The sequence below is a fragment of the Pseudopipra pipra genome, chromosome 18 (assembly GCF_036250125.1).
Source record: "Pseudopipra pipra isolate bDixPip1 chromosome 18, bDixPip1.hap1, whole genome shotgun sequence".
In the NCBI taxonomy this organism is placed as follows: Eukaryota; Metazoa; Chordata; class Aves; order Passeriformes; family Pipridae; genus Pseudopipra; species Pseudopipra pipra.
Window position 1 is genome coordinate 8,893,894 of NC_087566.1, and position 22,848 is coordinate 8,916,741.

Consider the following 22,848-nt stretch of genomic DNA (forward strand, 5'->3'; position numbering starts at 1 on the left):
CTCTGTACACAGCCTTGTTAATATTAGAACAGGAGATTTTAATGTTTTTTTTTTTTCCTTTGTAATGCCTGTGTCCATCTTCCTGGGATTTTCTGCCTGGTCAATTCTCCCATCCTTTTTGTCTAACCTTGCCCATTCTGTCCTGTGTCCCTGGAATACACCTCTTGGCGTTTGTGCCTCTGCAGTTTCAATTATGCACGGACGTTCCTCAGGCAAGTGGAAGCTATTTTGGGATACAGTGTGACTGAAACACCCTGTGCAGCTGAGTGGCCAAAAGCTATTTTGTGTGCAGGTGACTCCTGTGACAGGGCTGTGTCCTGTAGCTGGCAGAGGGGCTGTGAGCTGGATCCTGCCTGTGGGAGCACATGAACTGCTGGAGATCTGGGATTCCCCGGGACTGAGCTCTGTGCTCAGCAGTGAAGGGATGGTACCCACAGACATCATCCATACCCATCTCTGAGCTGTGCCTGGAAATCATCCTATTCCATGCTTTGGCAGGGGTAGGAACTTTACTTACCAGGACTTTACAGTTAATGATTTTGAGTTTGTTGCTTGGTCTCTGGTTTATTTTTATTTTCCCAACTCTGGTGGATTTTAGGGCTGTGTTATTGTAGGGTCTTTATATTGAGAACTGTGTCATTAACAGTATTTAGCAGTATTTTCAGTCTTGCTGTTAGAAATACTTGCATCTTGAAGGACCTTATATTTAGTTAGTTCAGAAGCTGGCAGTTGAAGGCACTAATTGTTGAAGGCACTAATTGTTTCTAAGATGATTAGTCCTGTATTATAAATGCAAGTAGGGAATTAAAGATGTTATCCACGGAACCAGAGGTTGTCTCAGATAATTTAAGGAAGACTTTAGTTTTGCACCTGTATCAGCTCTGTAATAATGGATGTTCAAAACTATATTTGTGTTTGTTATCTTTCTGCTGAGCACTTATCAGGGCTGGGACACCGTTTGTTGGAGCATTGGCTCACGCCAGTGATAGATCCTTTCACATTTCTCCCAGAAATATTGGGACTAGTGCCAAGAAAGTCTAGCAGATACAAAGATCCTTGGCATCTAGTGGGGGCAGAGTCGAGAGGTCAGGGAAGGTGTGATGAGTGAAGCCCAAAGAGCAGGAAACAATGAAACCAGCTGCACTTCAGCGTGAAATTTTCACTGAGAAAATACAGTTTGTAGGAGGAGGCTACTGTGTGGTTGCAGTAGAAACATCCACTCAAAGAACAACTGCATTGATGGGATTTCATTTTATTGGTTTAACCTTTCATATAGGACTAGAAAGCCAGGCTTCTGCTCAGCTACTCCTTTTACTTAAGCTGTAAATATCAGATATCAAATTGTATCTTGAATGATGTTGATCATTCCATTAAAATAACTTGTTGCATCTGTCGGTTCCGGTGTGGTTGGACATCGACACCTCTGCTGAGGGAGCTGCAATGGGAAGTGGTGGTGGGGGCTCTCCAGTGTTTGATAACTGGCTGTTTCTGAGCTGTCTTCTGCCACCACTCACTTGTGTGGCCGTGGACGAGTCATTTCACTTTTTCGAGCTTCATTTTGTTCATCTTTAAACCTGACAATTAAGGTGAATTGTCACACAGACCTACCCTGTGTTTCAGCACCGAGCCAATAAATTGCTTTGGGGACCCAGCAAGAGATTTGCTTCAGCACATGGCTTCCATTCTTTCCTCCAGGCACAGAAGTCTTTGATTACCCAGTGGAAGCAGTGACTCCAACTTCTTTGACCTTGGATCTGTTTTGCTTCCCAAAGACTAAATCAGGAAAATAATTTATTTTTCTAGTAGTTTGCTCTTAGTACAGACTGATGTATTTCATGTGAGGTGCTGAACTCCTTCAGTTGTGAAGCTTTTATAATGTTCATGTATGTAGTTGCCACCCTACCCTTATATGAAAAAACCCCACATTCCTCTCTAGTTGATTGGTCTTGATTTGGAAGTAATAAACAGGCTGGATCATTGTGAGTGACTCTGCAGCTGAAATTATCCTGACTGAAGCAGGAAAGGTGCAATAATTCCATGAGCTGCCAGAGCCAAGAGCCACCCACTGGTTTTATATGTGTCACATTGGGTGTGTGGAGTCAGACCTGGGAATTGACTGAGCCCTGGAACAGGCTGCCCAGAGGGGCTGTGGAGTCTCCATCCAAGATGCTCCTGAAGAGCCAGCTGGACACAGTTCTGTGCAGCTGGCTCTGGGTGGTCCTGCTCAAGAAGGGGGCTGGACCTCCAGAGGTCCCTTCCACACCTCTGCCATTCCCTGATTCTGAAATTCAGAAAAATAATGTACCCAGAGGGTTGGGCCTTTGTTTCCAGAGGGAAAATTCTAGTGTTGATTTTTTCTCCTTCCTATTTCTCTCCTACCAACATGCCCTTAAATGAAAGCTTCAGTCCCGCCATCTGCTGTGGCTCAAGGACTTCTCAGGTAGAGCCTTGCAGGCCTTTATGGTCGAAAGATTGTTGTGGAGGAGCACTTTTGTGGCTGCTAGCTGGGGAACCCTCTAGGCTGAATGGCATTTCCCTGCTCCCTCACTGATGTGGAAGTGAAGGAGAGCTGCCACAGCTTTCATGGAAAGTACTGCACAGTCAGGAGAAAATTGACCGCCCCCCATGTTGCTTTGCTGTCTGCTGGTTTATAAATTGTAATGCTTTTCATTAAAAAAAAAGAAGTGGAAAAAAAAAAGTGTCAGGTCTCTGTGGGTCCCAGATCATTAGCAGGATCAATTCCTTTTTCACTGCAGAGATCAGAGGCTACAGTCTTGCATAGCCAGAGCTTCAGCTCCTGACAGACCAAGCAAACAATGCAGGGGCAGAAGAGCTGGTGTGTGGCTGCCTGAATTGCTGTGCCTGGATTTTCGTTGTGATAGAAGATTCTTTGGAGCCTGTGGAATGAATTCAGTCCCTTGTGGGACTGGATCAGAACAGCCTTATCAGCTCCAGTAATAGAAATGTTAAATCCCTTTACTTGGGGCTTTCAGCCAAAAAGATTTCTCAGTTACTTCAGGAAGTTGATCAAAGGAGGTGAAACTTTCACCTCTGAAGGAGGGCTGGCAGGTTGACATTTCAGACATCTGCAGTTGTGTGTTCTGGTGCTGGTGTGAAGGACGTTTGCTGTGCCTCAGTCCAGTCCCACAGCCCTTGCCCCACCACTGCTGACATGGTTTGCAGCCCCGCTGGAGGTGCCAGGAGATACGTCTGAGAGCCTGAGTGTATCAAACAGACTGAATTTACTTCTTAGTCATGGATGTGGTTGAGTCACAAGCTTGAGTGTGCTCAGTAAACACTGTAACTGTTCGGTGAATAAATAGAAGAACCCGATTTACAGAGGGTGGTACGTCACAAGATGCCCTTCTGCTGTGACTGGTCCTGAAGTGGGGCTATGAGCATCCCATTTAACCTTTCACTGCTTTACCCTCTCATCTCCTGCACAGTGGGGCTCAGGGGGTTGTTAAAATTTGACTCAGGGGGTTGTTAAAATTTGATGATAAATTGCTCTGTAACACTACGTAGCACGAGGCATTCTCAGTTGTTTGCTTTCCCTCTCTAGGGTGGATACACGCAGTTTATACTCCAGTAGATTCTCTGGTGTTTGGTGGAAATATCCTGCATAGCTTTAATGTTCCCATGCAGCTTCGCATCTATGAGATTGAGGACAGAACAAGGGTAAGGACACTTGATTCTCTTTTTAACTGAGCAGTTCTTTGTGACTGATCTGTCATAGTCTCTCTCTCATATTCCCTCCTGACAAACAACAACTGACGGGATCTCTGTGTCAGAGTCGTTGAAACAAGAGGTAAACACGAAGTAATGAGACTTTCAAATGTTGGTTTATTTTTAGTGGGATGTACTCATCTGTTTTTCCCTACTTCCCACAGATGTGTCCCCTCTGTGTCTTTTGTCTGCCTGTTAAACTTTCATAAAACACCTTCCCTTTTGCATAAAAACACATTGCACTTCACAGACCTTTGTACCAGGATTTCTGGTGACCCCCTGCTTATCATCTCTGTGCACACCTGGGATACCTGAGCCTGGAGAACCAATGGCACTGGGATGGTTCTGCTGTCCACAGCTGAACTGACAAAGCTGCACAGAAGTTGTGTATGAACTGACTTCTGTAACTGGCAGGATTTTCTTCTCCAGTGACTCGATACTGTGCAAGATTTTCTTGGAGCTAAGAGTCTGGGGTGGGACAATAATCTGAACATTGTAATGTTCATGTGGCTGTAGCATTTGCCTGATGGAGAGGTTGGAGGTTACTGTGCCTCCTCTCAGTTGGGAGTGAAAATTTTATCCTTGGTTAGTAAACAGGGCGCAGAGTCATCATATCCTTTGTAGTTTCATAAAGCAGCAGAATGTGAAGGAAGTGCCACCATTTTAGTGGACCAGAGGTATGTGCAAATCCAGATGGGGACATTTTTGGAGGCCTTGCACTGAGACAGTACTGGTGAATCACTGGCACAGATGCCAGCTGTGGTGTTAATGGAGATTTTAGCTGGCAAAATGGCAGGTAATTGCAATTATTCTTCACGAAAAAATCTTAAAACAGTACATTGTGGACATCAGTGCAGTTCAGTGTTGGGCACCTCTAAAGAAGGCATGGTTCTGGCTCCAAGTGGGCTTTCACCCCAGATTGCTTTCTTTGCAGTGAGAGTGCATAGGCCTGAAGCAAATATGTTATTCTGAAGTACATCTCAGTGGGAGGAAGGGTGTCCTCCTCCCAGCCTCCCTGACTTTGCAGGGGGTAGAAGGCCTGGTAATCTTCACATTGCAAAACAGTGGTGGGAGCAGTTGGTTTCCTGGAGTGACTTTAATGAAGAGAAGAAATATTTAGCAGAAAAATGAATTCTTAGTGGAAGAGACATGAAGACAAAAGCTGAAATTTAGGGGAATTAGAAGACAGGGAGAGCAGAGAGCAGGAGTAGAGACCAGAGTGGATTCAGCCTGGCTTTGAATAGGTGTCCCAAGAAAGAGCATCAAGGTCTAAAGAAAATGTAAAGGACTTGGATAGGGAAAAGTGAAGGTGGCAGAAACAGGAAGGGGCTCACTGTAGCCTGGCAGAGGTGCTGGGCACAGGAAGGTTTTCAGAGTGACTGTAAATAAGAACCAGCAATACCTGCTGGAAATACACACTGCAGGTGTTAAGGGGAGGGTCTGTTGGTGCTGGGAAGGATGGGCACACAGGAAACTCAAATGGAGTAGACTGGGAGGAAGGATCAATGCCAGAAACTATTTAATTCCATTGGTGTCTGTGGGGAAGATGGGAAGGAGACACTCTTTTTCCTGGAGATGTATAAAAGCTGACATTTTGTTCCCACAAGACTTGAGCAACCCAAGATCACACATTTTGGGTTGTTACTGCTCAGTTGTGCTTCATGTCAGGCCCCTCTCCTTGGGAAGTTGGGTGCAGCTTTGATCTTCTAAGCTTTTTATACCAGGAGGCAAAATTCCCTCTACAGTCAAATGTTTTGGTAACTTTTAGGAACTTACCAGCCAGGTCCACTGAAATGCCTTTTAAAATTTGCTGGCATCCTGATCCTGGGGGGAAGTTCTGGGAGTTGGGTATCTGCATCTCTAAAATGTCCTGTCCCAGTTTTTTTGGAAAGGGATACTGCAACATTTGGAAATCCCAAATCAGTCCTTTAGTCTCATCAGTTTTGATTTAGATTTTCTTTGAAGCCTGTGTAGTTCTTTATAATTTTCCTTGCAAAAATACTTAAGTGCTTTAAAAAAGACCAATGAAAGCCAAAAGCCCAGAGGTTCCATGGCTTCACAGAAGCGATTTCAGCAGTTGGATGTTGATGTATGCTGGCAACATGTTACACACAGCCTGTATCTGTGTTTAAAAACTTGTATTCATAGGCAGGTGTATAATAACTGAACTGTGTGAACAGCTGAAGAATAGCAAGAATTTCTGGACAGAAACAAAATAGAAGCTGTTCATCTAAGGCATACAGAAGTTTGATAAAAGACGGGAAAATCAATACTGTTATTTAGAAATAATAACAGCCCGCCCCCCCCCCCAGCCTAAAAATGTCGTGCAGGAATCTTGAGGGGGAAATGGTTTCAAAACAGGATTCTGGTTTGTACTACATTGTTTGCTTTGCCAATCAAATTTTGTCATTTCTTTGTTGAAATAATTCCATTCAGCCACTGGCTGCTCTGGCAGACTCAGTACCACACAGTTCACACAAATTTGCCAGTGTGAACATACTGCAAATGAGTTTCTCATCAGTATTGATCTTTCCATTGTGTATAGCACAGAAGTAAATTACATGATGTGATTGACAAAGTAATTTGCCACACTCAAAGTGTAATACAGGTGTGCTTCCCCTCTTCATTTTGCACAGAGCAGTTTTATGGAGGTTTCACTGTGTTTAAACCTGCTCTGTAATGCTTAATCATCTTTGATTGCTGATATTCAAAGTAATTTTTATGCTAGGTGTAGTTATTGTCTTAGCAGCTCAGACAAGAATAAATACATGGTTGAAATGGTAATGCTGATTTACAGCCTGATAAAATTGCTTAGTTTATATACTTGTCATGCTTATTCTAGCTTAATTCCTCATACCCCTGGGAGACTTCTTAAGAGGCTTGTAGCCATTTAAAAATAGTTTTAAGGAGTAATAAAAAACATGTCTATTGTCGGAAACAGCTCCTAATGTGCAATTGAGGTAAACAAATATTCTCCAGCCTTACAGTTCGCAGAGACTCTCATTTTGCAGCCTGGCTTTCCTGGAGGCCAATTAACAGGCAGTCAAACAGGCCAAGCTGTTTAGCTCTGCAAGCCCAGCTTGAGGAACTGCAGAGCAGGGATTCATCATTCAGCATAGGGGGGATACAGCTCTGTGGTACTGAAGAGGAGGAATGTGTCAAACTTACTCCCAACTCATCTAAATTTAACTGCCTTAAAATATTTGAACATGAGTAGGGACAAGGGCACTCCAAATATATACGTAAGGTGGTCACTCACAGATGATGGTGTTTGCTATTCATCATGTTTTCTGGAATGTAAGATAACATTTCAAGTGGATAGATTAATAATTTTGTAAATAATCAGAAATTCTGCTTCAATGTTGTGATTAGATTGATTAAACACAAGTGGAGTTTGTAATGATTTTAATGGGCATTGTGGAAAAGACTAATACTTTCTTCAGGAAAGCCTGCGTCTTACTTGCTGAGGATTTTTGTTTTGGTTTTGGAGGAGGATATAAGTCTGTAAAATAATTTCACTTTGAACTGAAGAAATGGATCATATTCCAGAGAGGATTTTTTCTTGCTGTACAGGAATAATTAAATTTTTTTTTCAGTGGATTGTAAATTATTAATCACAGAAGTTAGAGCTGGAAATGCCTATTAGATGATCCAGTGTATTTCCCTGCTGGTGGGGAATTTAGTCCTCTGGCAGTGTCTGTATCAGATATTACACTTCAAACTCATCACAGAACATTTTTAATTTCTTTCCTTCTTTCTTTTATTCCTCCCCCCTCCCCATAAGGGTTCATTTGACTGTAAGTGTACAATGGAAAGAGTATGGACATGCACATAATGCAGTTCCCATCCATTATAATTAATAAATGTCCAAGGATATCATGGAGAGCACACTCCTCTGTACTTTTCCATAAGGCAAACCTTAAAAGTTTTTAAAGCACTGTAAGAGTTGCTTTACTGGCAGGAGGCTCTGTAGATCTTTGCACCAATATCTCTCTCTACAGAAGCTCTTCCTTCTGAAGGTTTGTAAAAGCAGAGCCTTCTCGGGCAAACCGTGGATTGCAGAGGCATGGAGGGATTTGCTGTGGGTTGGAACATTGATAGCGAGGCAATTAGGAACTCAAATTGAATATTAAAGATTGATATACATAATGGGAGCACTGCATGCATTACTGCCTTGTCTTTCACATTGAATTAACATTGGTAACAACTAAATTTGGTGAAGCTCAGAATCTGTCAACAAATGTTGAGCAATGATGTCTTTAATATTCCCAGGCATGTGGCTGAAAACCTTTTGAAGGCTGAGGGGTGGAAGGCGGCTTCCTGTTTGTAAGTCAATTCTTTGCAAATTTTGTTTCCTGCAGTGCTCTCTTGGAAAAATTTGAGTTCCTTTATTAGCATATATTTTAGCATGGCTAATTTCCCCTGTGTTCCCTAATAGTGATAAGTGACTTGATCTCTTCTTTATGACAAATAACTAAACCAAAGGAAGAATTTTCTCCGATGCAAAAAGGCCCTGGGGTTAAATGTTCTCACATTTAGGGGGTTGTTGTTTGGTTGGTTGGGGTTTTTTTTTTCTTTTCTTTTTTTCCCTTCTTTTTTTGGTCTGTGTGCTTTGTAACAAACAGCACAGGGAAACATTTGGAAAGGTGCAGCATTGCTGGATGCATGATCCATAGCAACACGCAGTTCAGATTTGCCAGCTGTGTTTGTGTTGAATTTAAGAGATCTTAACTTTTGGGAATTGCCATAGAGTATTTAAATCCTACACTGCAGTATATTTAGTGGGACAATACAGTATATTTTCCCTCTATTACATTTTGTTTTACTGCTAAAAGTGTTTGTATTTCCTGTGCCTGGTGAACAGAGGCAAGTTCTTTGGCTGTCCACCTTGGGGACAGCTTTCAAATATGGGCATTCCAGTAAGTCACTGATCTGCTCAAGTGGATGCTTTGATCACCACACAGATGTTTGGACAGGGCTGAATCTGAACTTCTGTGGTTCTGTTTAGACTTCAGGCTTTCGGGTATTCTGGGGTGGGGTGGTGTTTTGGTTTTATTTTGTTTTTTCTAAGGTAATGCTCCTTTCTGGTGCAGTCCAGGTTTTCACTAAAGGTGGATGCACACCTCTGGGCTAGGGCAGAGTTAATATGCAGAGAATGTTTTAAAGCAGCTCCTACAATCCCAGTGCAGTGCATGCATGTGAGCCTGCAAAATGCAGATTTCTGTGCCACCAGGAGAAAGTACAAGTGCATGCAGGATACATGGCATCCATTTTTAACAAATCACAAGAAAAACACACATCTTCCTGCATTTTAGGAGCTTCCCAGATTCTTCTTTGGTACAATGACCTCCCACAGATAGAAAACTATATTGGAAGGGAAGGAAACCCACTTTGTTTTCTTTTGAATCTGAAATGCTCTCACAAATGCCTGATGTTGGAGAATTAAGCTTTTAGAGTGAGTACAACAGGTCTAAGAAACAGTGCACAGCTTGACAGGATCTTTTGTCAAAATCCTGCTTTTCTGTCCTTATTCTGTTTGTGGCAAAACCTAACTTGTTATCAAAATACTCAGTGTAAACCACATAAGGGATTTTTACTTCAATGTGCAGTTATCAATAATCGAGAATTTATGTGTTCATTTATATAATTAAATTGTTGTGATGACCACAATTGCAAAAGAGGTGTTTCCTGCTTGACTCATTTAGGTAATGTTGCCATTTTGATAAGAATCCTGTGCTAGCATTTAGGGGATGGAAACCCACGCCTGTACTTTGAGCTTTAGTGACTAACATCTGTATGTGACCACCCTATGTTTATACAGCAGGTAAATAATTCCGTAGGGGCCATCCATCAGCTTCCTGATTTCACAAGAACACAAACCCTTCTCCTCTCCCACCACCCCAAGAGGATACAAATTAGTGAACCAAGAAATGATGCTGTCATGGCAGGCAGGCAGGCTCGCTCCTCATTCCGTATGCTGGAGGCATTCAGCTCCCTGCTCCCACCCTCTCCCCTCCCCCTCCTGCACACTGTTTGTGCTCTTGATAACACGATGGCAATGATGACTGGCCCTTGTGCTGCAAACTTCTCTCCCTTCCCCATGGACTGACAGTGTTGCTCTTGCTTCCAGGTGCACGCCAAATTCCGGTATCCTTTCTACTATGAAATGTGCTGGTATGTTCTGGAGAGATACGTGTCCTGTGTGACCCAGCGCTGCCACCTCAGCAAAGAGTACCAGAAAGAATCAATGTTAATTGGTGAGTGAATCCTTTGAGTGCACATTCACCACTGGTGCTGGCACCTCGGGCTACTTGCTGCTTTGGTTTCTGCAAAGCAGATTATAAATTGAACTGGAGAACTGTAGTATTTCTAATGAACTGTTTCTTTTATTTTGGGGTGAGGAAGATTTTTGACTCTTTAAGCATTTCCAGGAAGTACCAACTAACTTTGAATTAGATTTATTGAGCGCTCCCTTAGCAAGTGGATCCTAGAAAAATATTTTTTGGATGCGTTTGTTCCTTGGTTTCAGTAATGTTTGTGTTGAGATGATCTGCCAAACAGTTGAGGATTTACTGCCATGTTTGGCACAGTACCTCAGTAGCCAGAAATGTGTGTATTGCAAATGTGCTCTGGTGGGGTGGATATTTAGTCCTTTTATAGAGTGTCTCCTCTACAGAATGTTTTGTGGTCACTAAACCTGCCTTCTTTCTCTTTTCCTTGAACTCTACTGTAATTCTCTCTGGTGACTGATTTCTAGTTCTGCAGAATAACAACCCCTAGAAAACACCTACACAAATCTCCATGATCTATAACCCCAGTGCAGGGAGGTTGAAGAAACCTTTACAACAAGAGCTGAAAATGGACCAGAGCAGAGACAGATAGATGTGCCTGCAGCAGGAGGGCATTACCTTGGCACTGATGTGAGCTTTGCATCAATGTGTGACAATTCCAATTGTTGCCTTGCTGAACTGCCCTCTTTTTCCTCCCTTTGATGGAACAAGGCCGTGGGCCATGTTGCCTCCCCGCTTTTAAGCACAGAATAGCTGAAAATAGCACAAGCACCAGCTAAATCTTAACTGATATGTGTTAAATGTGGAGGAGGACTGAAGTATTTCTGTGCCTCCTGCTCCCTGAGGTGCCACTTGGAGTAAACCTGGCATGGCTGGCACTGCCCCGGGCACTGGGCAGAGGAGGGAAATGTTTACCTACGAGCACAATTCTTAGTAGAAGGGACTGAAGAAGTTACGGGCAGATGTCATCCTCCAGTGAGTTTTACTGACCAAGAATAACTCGAGGAAGCTTAATAGTCTGTGCAGATAGGCCAGGGAAATTTCTTGGGGTCACTGGGAAGTTGGGTGCTTCACATTTAACTCTGTGAGACCTTGCTCAAGAAGGGTTAGTTAAGCAGGAACTCTGTGTGGAGAAATTTTTCTCAAAAGATCATCTTAGAGGAGAGGAGGGAATTAGCCCTATGGATCAGTTAAAGCAGTGAAAAAACTCTGATAACTGCATTCATTGGAAAATAAGGAACAATCTCCTGTTGTCTAAAGCATTGGCATGAAAAGAGGCTGGTCCTACAGGCAGGGCGGGGGTGCCAGATCAACGAGGTGTAATTTCAGAACAAACTGGATGTGGAGATTGGATGGTTCAGGATATTGAGATGGGACCTTTTCCAGCTGAATCACCAGTGTGAGTTCAGCCCTGCTCTGTAATTACTGATGATGGTTTGGTGATCCCCACGAAACGTGCCTCAGTCCAGTCAGTAGCTGAGAGATATTCCAATCCTATAAAAGCTCACCTGGAACTATAGATATCCAGTGTCTCGAGGGAACAGGATTGTTTTGCATGACCAAAGAGTCCTGGTAAATCTCTGACACTGACATCCAGGGCCTTTCTCTCCAGGACAGACAGATGTATACTTTTGTTTTGTCAGAAACTTGGGGTTTTTTTTATTTCTTGGCAGAATCTTAACCTTAAAATAATTACTTAACTGAGGGTTGTGACCAGATCTAATATATCTACTGGATCTTTCACTTTGGCATTTGTCATATCCAAAGGAGTAAAGGTACATTATTTACCTTCACAAAGCTGCACTGCTTTGTTCTGCATGAGTAATACTGTTTCCAATACCTGCTTTTCTTTTAACTGGTCTGTGTCCAGGCTCTTGACTCAAATAAATCTCTATGAACTGTAATTTTTGAGTTAAACTGGTTTGTTCTGTGGTGTCTGTATCTTAATATTCACCTGCTGAGAGATAGGATATCCAAATGAGGTCAGTGTTCCAAACCCTGCCTCTTTGTTTTTAAACTTTTCTTCAGAGCTGTTAAGGTCCTTAAATTGTCTCTTCCTTAGGGACTTCTCTATCTGCAAGCAATTTCTTGATTTCCCCTGAGGAAGTATCCCTTGACAAAGAATTTCCCATTTTTCTCCTTAAAGAGTAATGAAGCAAAGTACTTAACTTCCCTCAAACCCCTCTGTAGATTTAATTGTCTTCTGTCCCTCTTGCTTTAAGAAGAAAATTCTCCACAGCCTTGTATTCATTTTCAGAAATTTCTCTTGATGATCCTCATGTTTCCCCTACTTCGTAAATATAATTTCCTTGACATAATTTGTTCTAAATGTCCACTTTCTACCTTTCCTTTTGGGTGCTAGAACTGGCTATTTTTCGCCCTTGAGTTGTGCTGCTTTCTTTTCTCATGTAGCTTCTGGGGCCTGGATGTGGTGGATCTCAGAAGCTGAGCAGCTGATTGTGAGCTGAGGAGGGCATCGACCAGACAGGCTGCAGGGTGCTGCCCGTGGTCTCTGGGGTTCACTGGGGACTAGTTTGCATAGAATTGGTAGAGATTCTGTTCTCCTGCTTAAAAAAAAAAATCACTATGTTGATAAAGAACATCTTTGGAGAACACAGAAAACTGAGTTCATCAGCAGCAGCTGTGTTGTAAGGATATCTTTAGACCTTTCCTACTGTGTTTTTATTACAGACTATTTATTTGCTTTGACGTGAAGGTTGGTGGATTCAGAGTGACTCTTTCAGTTCGTTGCCTACTCATGAAAATGTGTTGCTGTGACTGTGCTCTGATACCTCTGTCCCCATATTTGTATGCTACTGTAGCAATTTATATTGCTCTCTGTATTTCTGTTTTCTAAATGTCTCCACTCACAAAACTTCAGACAGGAAAAAAAACCACCTCTGTGGAGGCAGGGCTGAAACCCTGAGTCTTCCCACTCCCTAAATAGAAATGTAAGTCCAACTCTAAATGAGCTGGAGGACAATGGCTGTGGCTTCCTTCCCCATTCTCCAGGCCCAGGATGAATTTTCAGGCCGTGTCCTCCTAGTTAGTGTGTGAGGCTGTTCTTTTTCAGATCTCTCCCAGAAGGGCAAACACTCAGGGGAATGACGACATGACAGCAATCACAGGCTGCTGCAAAAGCACACCATCTCCTTCTCTTTTTTCTTTTCCTTGTCCCTCTCAACGGTGACATTTGTCCTGCCAGCTGAAATCAGAAGGGACCCTATTTGGGTTTTGAACATGCGCTGTTTCGGGGTGGATATGTCTTCATTATTTTTACTCTTATCATGAATGAGTCTGTGCTGGATGTTTTCAACCACAATTGACCTTCAGTGAGATACAGATCTTGAGAGTGAGCTGACAAAGAGTAATTGGGAGAAGATCCTGGGCTATCAGAGACATGATTTCTCTGTAGCCTGCAGCTTTTAAGATTCCCATTGCTAAAATTTTAACAGGGTGCCTCTAACTGTATATTAAGCCTGATGGATATAGAAAATATGCCCTCTGGCACAGTGAAGGAGCCATGTCTTTTTTTTTTCCCCCTTCCTCTTCTCAGGGGATAGAATAGATTTGCTTATGATAGACAGGTACTAGAGTACATTGAGTGATTCCTGTGTGGGGTGCTCCATGCAGTGATACATTTCCAGCATGCTCAGGGATTTTTCTGCTAATGAAAATGTCATTGCTGTCTTTAGTGGACTGATAGCAACTGCTGCTCCCAAGTCACAGTGTCAGGGATTGGAGCTGGGAATGGCAGGGTAGATATTACACACTGGACTGTTCTAAAGAGTTTAGAAAGATTTCATAATTATACCTCACCCCCATCCCTTTCTTTTAAGTTCTGTAATACAGCAAGTTATTGTCCAGCAAGGAAAGGAACTGTGTATAATTATTCTTCTTGTACAAGTGGATAACTGTGGGGAAAGTTAAGTGATTTGCCCAGAACCACAGGGAAGTGAACTGCTATAGAAAAAAAAAAGGTATTTCTAACTCTCCGTCCTGTGGTCAAGCCTGTGCTGCTCCTCCTATTCACTGAGCCAGATCACTGACTGGTTTGTATGAGCAGGTTTTATTTGCTTTGAGATGAAGGAGGTGAAGGTCTTTTTGCACTAAGTTATGTGGGAGCCCAGGCTGGATAACCCCTTGGAAAGTGGGTTTCTGAACTGGCACTGGCTGGTGCATTTACTCAGAAGAAGAAACCACAGCTGAGCTTCACAGGAGCTGTTTTCCACAGAGAGACTTTATAAACCAAAAACCTCCAAGTCAGTGGAACCCTGGTAATACAGTGCTTAAAATACACTTCTCAACTAAGTAAATGCAGATTATGCTTATGCAGGGCCCCAGCTCACAGCACAGTAACTCTGTCAGACAGTGTTTTCATTGAAATGAATAAATAAAAATCGTGGCATGTTACATTACAACAAAACACTTGAAAACACAAAATTGAATCTCCCTCACCTTGAAGTTCTCCTTCCATTATTGATTCCCTTGGTGCTTTTTTTTTTTTTTTTTAGATTAGCAGCAGTAGCAGACAGTTGTGCTTTGAAAGCAGCCTGCTCTTAATCTGCTGGTGCACCAGCACTGTAATCCCCTGGTGCTCCAGAATAGCCTGGTACACTCCAGGTTAACAGCCAACCCTGTCCCCAGAGGTGAAATCAGCCAAGGCATCAGGTAGGTGCCAGGCTTGCAGAGAGCAGGGCCCTGGTTCGTTCAGAGGATGGATTGGAGTGGTCTGTGTGTCCATCCCCAGGTGTAGCAGACAGCCGGTGGCAGGGAAGCGGTGGCAGCTGGCAGAACGGAATTGCAGGCCCCCCTCCGTGGGCTTGTTTCTCATGGGAATAGGCCCCCAGTACGTGGTGTTCCCTCCTCTCCTGCCTTTTGTTTCCACAGATTAGAGCAAGAGACAAAAAGTGGAGATCGCTCTTGAAAGCCGTTTTCTGGTAGCACCAGAGCATTGCTTGGAGTAAATTATTCACACCTCCACAACGTGATCTCCCTCGCTTTCTTTAGGCCTTATTTATGCTTGTGATTTGCCCCAGTTACAGCCATTAGTTCCTGTTCAGCAGAGCCACAGCACAGGAGGACAGAAACATGATTTTCTTTGTGCAGATTTATACCAATTTCTGTTAATGACACTGTCCTGGTGGCAGAGGGATGTGTTATCTGCTTTCACCCTCTCCTGTTTGATGCCAGATCATGGCATTTTCTCCCATCTAGGCTGGGCTTTGTGCTTCACTCAGTTGTAAAACAGCTCACCAAGGCTGTGTGGCTTAGAGAAGGGGCTCCAGCCCTGGATCCGAGAGCCTGGATTCTGATTCCTGGTTTTTCCCTAGATTTGATGTGTGACAATGAGCAAATCCTGCTTTCTCCCAAGCATCTGTTTCCTCAGTTGTAAAATGGGAGAATGACATAAGCTGATTATGTAGCCTTTGAGGTGGGTCTGTGTGCTTGCTACTGTGGACAAAGGAAAAAACAGTGTGAAATAAAAGTTGGATAACAGAGTGGGTTTTAAATGTTCTGGTTAAGATATTTTCTAATCCTGTTTATTTTTCTAAGAGAAGCATGGGGGTGTATTAGCACAGAGCAGAGAGGAGGAGCTGCTTTGGAGTGTTGATGCCACCACCTCAGCACACAAAATAATCTGTTCTGTACTTCATGAGGAGGCTTTTTTTGGAGGGTTCCAGGGAGCAAGTTCCTCTGCCCTGTGGATGGAGCTGGATTTGGCTGCAATCAGCCTTGCTGGTAGCTGGTCTTTTCTGTGACTGCCATTTCAGCTTAAACTTGCCTTTCAGGAGTCATTTTACAGCTGTTTTGGTTTTGAGGAAAATGCAAATGTTACCAAAGGAGTGGACTGGACAGAGATGCTGGATTTTTGCAGCCCTGAGAATGCGAAGCGGCCAACTCAGATCTCTGGGGCAGTAACACACAGAGCTGACCTGGCCTGGCAGGGTCTTTATTTGCAACTGCAGAGCTGAGCAGCCAGGCAGGCTGGGCAAACTCCCCTCAGACACCCTGCCACTGCCTGTTGCATCCCTGGTACCCAGCTGACAAATAATATGTATATTTTGTAACATGATGGTACAAACTCTGCACGAGACAAGGAGTTCTCTGTGATCAGAGAACTTCCAGCTTGGAACTGGGCTCCAGCATTTGTTTTGAACCTCCCTGTTAAACAACCGGATGCTGAGCTTTTTCGTTAATGTCCAGTTAATCCTTCCTTAAGCATGATTCACATTGCCCTAATCCAAAGCTACTGCACTGCAGAGCGTGGAAGCTGTGAAAGGAACTTTTCATTAATTGTTCGCTCACTCTTTCTGTGTGACTTCTGTTTCCTTCGCAGTGTTTTTGTTTGCAGCTCGATCTCGTACCCATTTCAGCCAGTAATAAAATTCACATTGACTTAACTGGGTGTTGCCAGTGTTAACTGTATTTTCCACAGAAATTCCTGCTGTTGCTAGCCTGCATTCAGTGTTGTTCACTTAGTGGAGGAAATTGTGCCTAATAAATAAGAAAAGATGTGTGCTTGAGGGAACCGTGGCCACTGGTTTCTTACATTGCTTTCACTGCTTGATTACACAGAGTTGGGTAACAATTGGGATTCTTAGGGGGAAATTAAGATTAATAGTACTTTAGACTCAGAAACTTGCCTTTAAATTTTTCTGAGAAGTACCTACAATGTATCAGGGATGGCATTAAGAAAACCAGTGGCATGTAATTGTGACAGTCTGAGTGTGTTTTGTCTTGTTGTCTGTAAAATAAGCGCAATTGAAATCCTGTCTCAGAAGAGCAATGAGTATTCATGCACTAACAACTGGGGGTTCTTGTTTTATCAACAGTTAGTTGCTTGCAGAGAGGAAAAGTATTGAGGAGTTGATTTTGTGCTGTGCAGGGTTCCTGGAAGAATGATGATGTACAACATTTTAACGTGCTTTCTCCCATCATTCCCCCTCCTCCTTCTGTGCTCACTCTCCTCTTAAAGCTGCAAAGCTGCCGAATCTGGTCTCTTTCGGATTTGTGGGAAAATTAATTGTGTGTGACTTAAGAGCTCTGCCTACTCTTAATTGAAGGCATAGAGGACTGAAGCTTTGAAGAAAGCATAATTTTTCCCTAAATGTTTCCCAGTCATTTGAACTGAGTAGATGTTAATGAAAACCAGCATTAAAACAGACAAACAAACACCCCCCCAAGAAAAAAAAATAAAAATCAGCTGAATAAAGCCCATTCCTGTCACATACTCACTAGGCCATTCTCCACTGCCCTTTGAAATAGGCAGCACCTGGCCCCAGTGGTACAGAAGTGTTTCAGCTGCGAGTTACAGTGGGTATAAACTCAGCATTCTTTTTCTAACTTTCAGATGCAAAAAGAAAACGCAGCACAGACAGCTATTCATCAGATTCGTGGTTAGACATGGATGAAGAATCTTGTGATGCCCATCTCCAGGAGGAGAAGGATGACAGCTTGGATAAGAACTCCAAATCCTTGGTGGATGGCTCCTCCTCACCCAACAGCACACACTCAGAAGGGAAGGAGGCTGCAGGAAGGAAACAAAAAGCCACAGTAATGAGGTACCTAAAAAGAACTTTGTCCAACGAGTCAGATGACAGCGTAAAATCAACGACCCCCACGGACTATCCCAAAACACCCACGGGGTCTCCAGCTACAGAAGTTTCAACCAAATGGACTCACCTCACAGAATTTGAACTGAAGGGTTTAAAAGCCCTGGTGGAAAAGCTTGAATCTCTCCCAGAGAACAAGAAGTGTGTTCCAGAAGGCATCGAAGACCCGCAGGCTCTCCTCGAGGACATGAAGGTGGGTGTCATGGCTTGCTGAGCCACACAAACTGTATTCTGCGGGCACAGGAGTCAGCAGGAGAGCAGAAAGCAAAGTTCTGCCTCAGAGGGGTGGCAGCTGGTGCGTGGTGACCAGCTCCTGTCAGGCTGCTGTGCCACAGAGAGGGAGATCATCCCTCTACCCAAAGCCATCTCTGCTCCGGGAGGTGGCTGTTTGCAGCCTGATTGAAGTGACAGGCCCTTCTGACTGTCAGAGCAGTGGCCAGAAGTTTAAATCCTCTCATAGTTCAGCACTTGTTATGTCCCATGTGTAAATACTATACTTCAAAAAGTCTGTTTATCATTATAGTCATAATCTGCCCCTTTTGGTCTACCGTCTTCCTGGCTTACACCTCGTTAGCTGACACATGCACAATGTAAATACTGGATTGCAGTTCAGAAGATAGATTGTCTAACACTCCCTGTTGCTTTTTTTTACTTTCACCTTTTTCATTTTCCTTTCCTCCATTGCCCTCTATAGGTTGATAATTATTCTCCACTGGTACAATATACAGCTTTTGGAGATGGTGTGAGGAGGGAGTGCTCACTAGTGCCACAACTTCTCTTTATATTTTTAGTCTGTGTACAGTAGGGGTCTTCAGCTACATATTTTCTGTACAAAAATGCTCTGTAAGACACAATCTGAGGGGGAAAATACACGTTTATGTGGTAAATGGGGAGCCTGTACTTTTTTAGTGCAAGTAGTGTAACAGCTGCTTAGAAGGGCTCAAAGCCAGTTAGAGAAGGCTGAACATGTGCAGTGAAACCATATTCCATGATCTTGGAGCTTGGAAGTGTGATACACGGCACTCGTTTTGGGAAGCCACAAGAGCTCAGAAATTGTCTTCTTGTCAAATCAGCCACTTTGTACATGAAAGTGGACACGTGCCCAAAGTTGTGGCTGTGGATTCACTGGCTTGCTTTGGGATCAGTCATCTTCTAACAGGAAATCAAAATGAAGCTTCAAGACCAGGAGTTGAGTTTGTGGTGAAGCAGAATGGTAGTGCTGCTTCTCCAAGCTTAATGCACAGACCAATTTTCATTTAAAAATAAGTGAAATCCAGGGAGGGATACAACACATAATAACTGCTGCAGATGTTCAGTGTGCTCATGCTCCCTCTTTTGATGACATACTCCAGTGTGCTGAGACATCTTCCTAGAGCACGGCAAGGTACCATATGGGAATCTGGTTTAAAGCTCAGTGTGGGAGTATCTGTTTTCTTACTCCTCTCCAGAGCAGTGGATTCACTGACTACAGAAAGAGAGAACTGCAAATGGACATTTAAAAAAAAGGCCCACATCACCTTTTAGGTGATACTGTGCTTTAACTGGTATGAAGTGGGCACCTGCCAGTTTATTGTGTGCATCTTGCAGAGTTACAACCTTGATGTTCCATCTCCTTTGATAACTTCCTGCTTCTAAACTTTCTCCCCTTGCCAGCACACACTGTAACCATCAGGATGTATCCCAACATCTGGATATTGATGGTTCCCTGCTGGTTAAAGAGCCCATGACCACATCTAAACACCGTGGATGCTGCAAAATTGTTTTCCCTGGAATCACCTCTGTATGTTTGGCGAGTCTGTGACAGATTAGTCAGAGCAAGACCTTTTTAAAACCTAATTAACTCAAACATCTTCTTGAACAGTGTCTAAAGAACAGTTAAAGAATTTTCTTAGCCATCCTTTTTACAATATTGGCCCACATTTAAGTCAGCCCTCAATTTTCAGAGTGAGAGTTAGTACAGCATAGTAAATTCATTAAAGCCCATATATTCTGCTTCCTCCATTACTCCCTACGGGTGCACAATCCACTTCCCAGGTGCTCTGAAGGAATTGTAGCAGTTGTACTCAGGTCAGGGATTGCTTGAATACATTTCCTCTCAGGTCCGAAGGGGAGTCCAGCGTTCCAGCACAGGCCTTCTCTTTGCTCCTCAGCAAATTGTCTGAGGCAGCCACTGACAAGGTGTGTCCCATTCCCATCTACTTCTGGGACAACAACCCATCACTCCTTTCCACCACTGTGTTCACTGACATGGTAGAGATCAGCGTAGTGGAGCCAAAGCATCCAATCTCCTTGGAGCAGGAAATTTGTTTTATTGAGTTTGCTTTCAAAAAAAATAACCAGACCCATGTGTGTCAGTGTATGTTTAGAGCTTCCACCTTCAAAGCATGGAGGAGCTGCCAAGTGACAGATTTGAGCCCCTGAGCATACATCCAGCATAATGGTCCTTGCAGGATTCCCATGTTCCTTGGTGTAAGGATGCAGCTATTCAGTATTTCATTCCATCCTTGCTCTTCTGTGTGTGTCAGGTACATCCCTCTGTTCAGCCCCTGAGCTGAACACAGGGAATGTTCCCTTGGGGTTCCCAGGGATCCTCATCCTGTGCTTCCCATGTGGTAATGGATGAGCTGCTGTTATCACAGGGAGGGAACTGGGGTGCAAAGAGATTAGGATAAGAGTGACCATAATTTTGGCTACTGGCTTTTCGTGCCATGGATGGGATTTTCAGAAAGGTGAGTGTTATTTAACAAGGATACCTGCAAAAGATGAGTGTAATTATAGTGATACTGTAATTGCCTAATGTTTCTGCAGAGAAGTTCTGATCTTTAGCATCCAGATCCCAAGCCAGGAGTGAGGAAGAGCAGGAACACACAATTCATGACTGCCCGTGGAAACTTGATTTAAAAGATTTTGCCCTGTGCCACATAGAGACATAATGGCAGAGGAAGAAATACAGTCCATTTTTCCAGAATAGTATTTATCTCCTTGACCACTGAATCATGTTCCCTCTTACTTTGCTACTAGTTTTCCAAGCTGTACAGATAATAACAAGGGGGTTTTGCTGATAGCATCAGCAGTGGAGTGAGCAAAAGCCTGGCCCCTTTACCTCACCCTGATGAATATCCAGAGCATCAGTCATCTGTGGGACTGAATGGAGGTAGGAATCCTGCAGAGGCTGTGCAGATGATCCATGCTGGGACTGTATTTGGCTTTACTCACAAGGTTTATTTCATGGGCAACCCAACTTTCGGGCATGCAATGTATTAATAATGCATCCTATTAAAAGTACCCTTTTAGTGCACCCATTTGAGAGTTATTTTTAACAAATGCATAGCAAGAACATGCTCTGACAAAGTCTGAAAGCTCTTGGTCTGCTTGGAAAGTCTTAAACAAGTTTCTTCCTGAAGAAAATAAATCTGTGTTTATTGTAGCACTTTTATTTCTTAATGAAATACACTCTGGAACTTTTCTGTATGACATTCAAGTCTGTCTTTGTGCTTCAGGAAGATAATTAATGTTTTCAGAAAACAGGATATGGGTAGTTAAACTGGAGAAAGGAAACCATTTTATTCAGTGATGTGAAGTTTCACAGAACTAATCGGGGTAGCTCACAAAGAATCCATGCTTTGCCAGCTGAGCCAGAATATAGTAGAGGATGGGTGACTGGATTACTGCTCTTAGTGGTAAATACAACTACAGCTATTTAATGTCAAGTAGGTGAGACTTTTTGCAGTAAAGTAATTTATTTTCCTTATGAGAAGGGAGACTGAAAACTAAACTAAGCCTGTGTAAATTCCTTGCACATCATCTGAGCTCCAAACTAACTGCAGCTGTCTGGTGGGGACACAGCAATCCAGAAGTGCCAACTGCTGCCTCTGCAGATTGAGAACCCATTTATCACCGTGATCAATGGAGTGCAGCAGCACCAGGGAGGCTTCTGGGCAGAGTGTAACAGCCTGTCTTGGGGAGCAGGTCAGTCCTTCCCTGAGCTCAGACAAGGAGTTAAATCCCTGCTGGCACTGCATCACCTGAGTCCTGCATTAAGCACCACAGGAGCTTCTCAGAGGCCTCCACAGAGATTCCCAAAGCAGCGTTCACTCCATGGCAGATGCATCCGAGCCATCGGCTGAGGAGGTGCAACACACTATCCAAGTGTCTGGGGAGTCACTGTGTGAGCAGGAATGTGAGGGGAAAGGGTTGGACAGATGAAGATTCCCTCCCTGGGAGTGCTCAGCTGGCCCCGCTGCAGAAGGACAGAGGGCATGGCACTGCAGTTGTGGGCAGGGGGAGCAGCCAGAAGGCACTGCTGCCGTTGTCCTCACATCCTTGCTGGTGCTGATACTGTTGGAGGCACGTGCAGCCTCAGTCACACCTTGTTTGCCAAATATACATGCCCTGAAATGAAGTATAAGTAGTGCAACAACTCCAGCTCTCAAATTAAAAATTAAATCTCAGCTGACCTGTTAGAAAAGTACCTACTGAGATACTTTTGAGTAGGATGAGAAAGAGAGGCAGGAAAAAAAGTCACTGAGAGGTAATTGTACTTAGATGGTGGCCTGGGGGATTGGAGGAGTTTCATCATGTGGCTTCTCCACTTCATATTTAGCTACCAGCCAGTATTTCAGTGTATCAAAGATGCAGCTGGGGTGGGCTCATGCATGGAGAAGAGAATGGAGAGGTAACCATCGTACTCCTTGGTGTAGTTTGCACCCCACATCACAGGGCAGGTAGGGCTGAGCAGACCTTTGATCGTGGCAGTGTGCAGCCCACACTAAACACACTGCCAGGGATCCTTGCCCATGTGCAGCCTCTGATTTCCACACACAACGTTTCTGTGTGTTGCCAGTAGGATGGGAATTCCTTTGTGCTGTTGGGGCACAGGATTGTGAGATCTGCCTCCTCATAATGCCACAGACCTTCCCCACTTCAAAGCAAAAACGCTGCCCTTCTCCAGAAGGGCCTGTGCAAGTCCATTAGGGCAGAAGAAACTCAGTTTGAAGAACAGAGTTTGTCAAATATCCGCAACTCCTTGGCAGCAGGAGAAGATTCTTGTGCAAGACAGATGATATCTACTGAAATATGTTCTTACTTTTTCTTGCCAAGAAATCTTACCCCCTTTCTCATCCTGATGACAGGAAAAAAAACTCCCTCTACTGAATGCATTTCAGGGGAGTCGTTCCTTGCTGTGCTTTTGAAATTAATGGCTAAGCTGAATTCTT

General features: G+C 43.6%; 1 protein-coding gene across 8 annotated transcripts in view; it reads left to right on the top strand.

The window, feature by feature from the left end:
* KDM2B (lysine demethylase 2B) overlaps positions 1–22,848 on the top strand; it is a 116,939-nt gene that overhangs the window by 51,850 nt on the left and 42,241 nt on the right. For all 8 annotated transcript variants that reach the window (XM_064675069.1, XM_064675065.1, XM_064675068.1 and 5 more), the window contains 3 exons: positions 3,563–3,678; positions 9,857–9,983; positions 17,371–17,825. In XM_064675069.1, the coding sequence (XP_064531139.1) occupies positions 3,563–3,678; positions 9,857–9,983; positions 17,371–17,825 (698 nt within the window). The remainder of the gene's footprint in view (positions 1–3,562; positions 3,679–9,856; positions 9,984–17,370; positions 17,826–22,848) is intronic.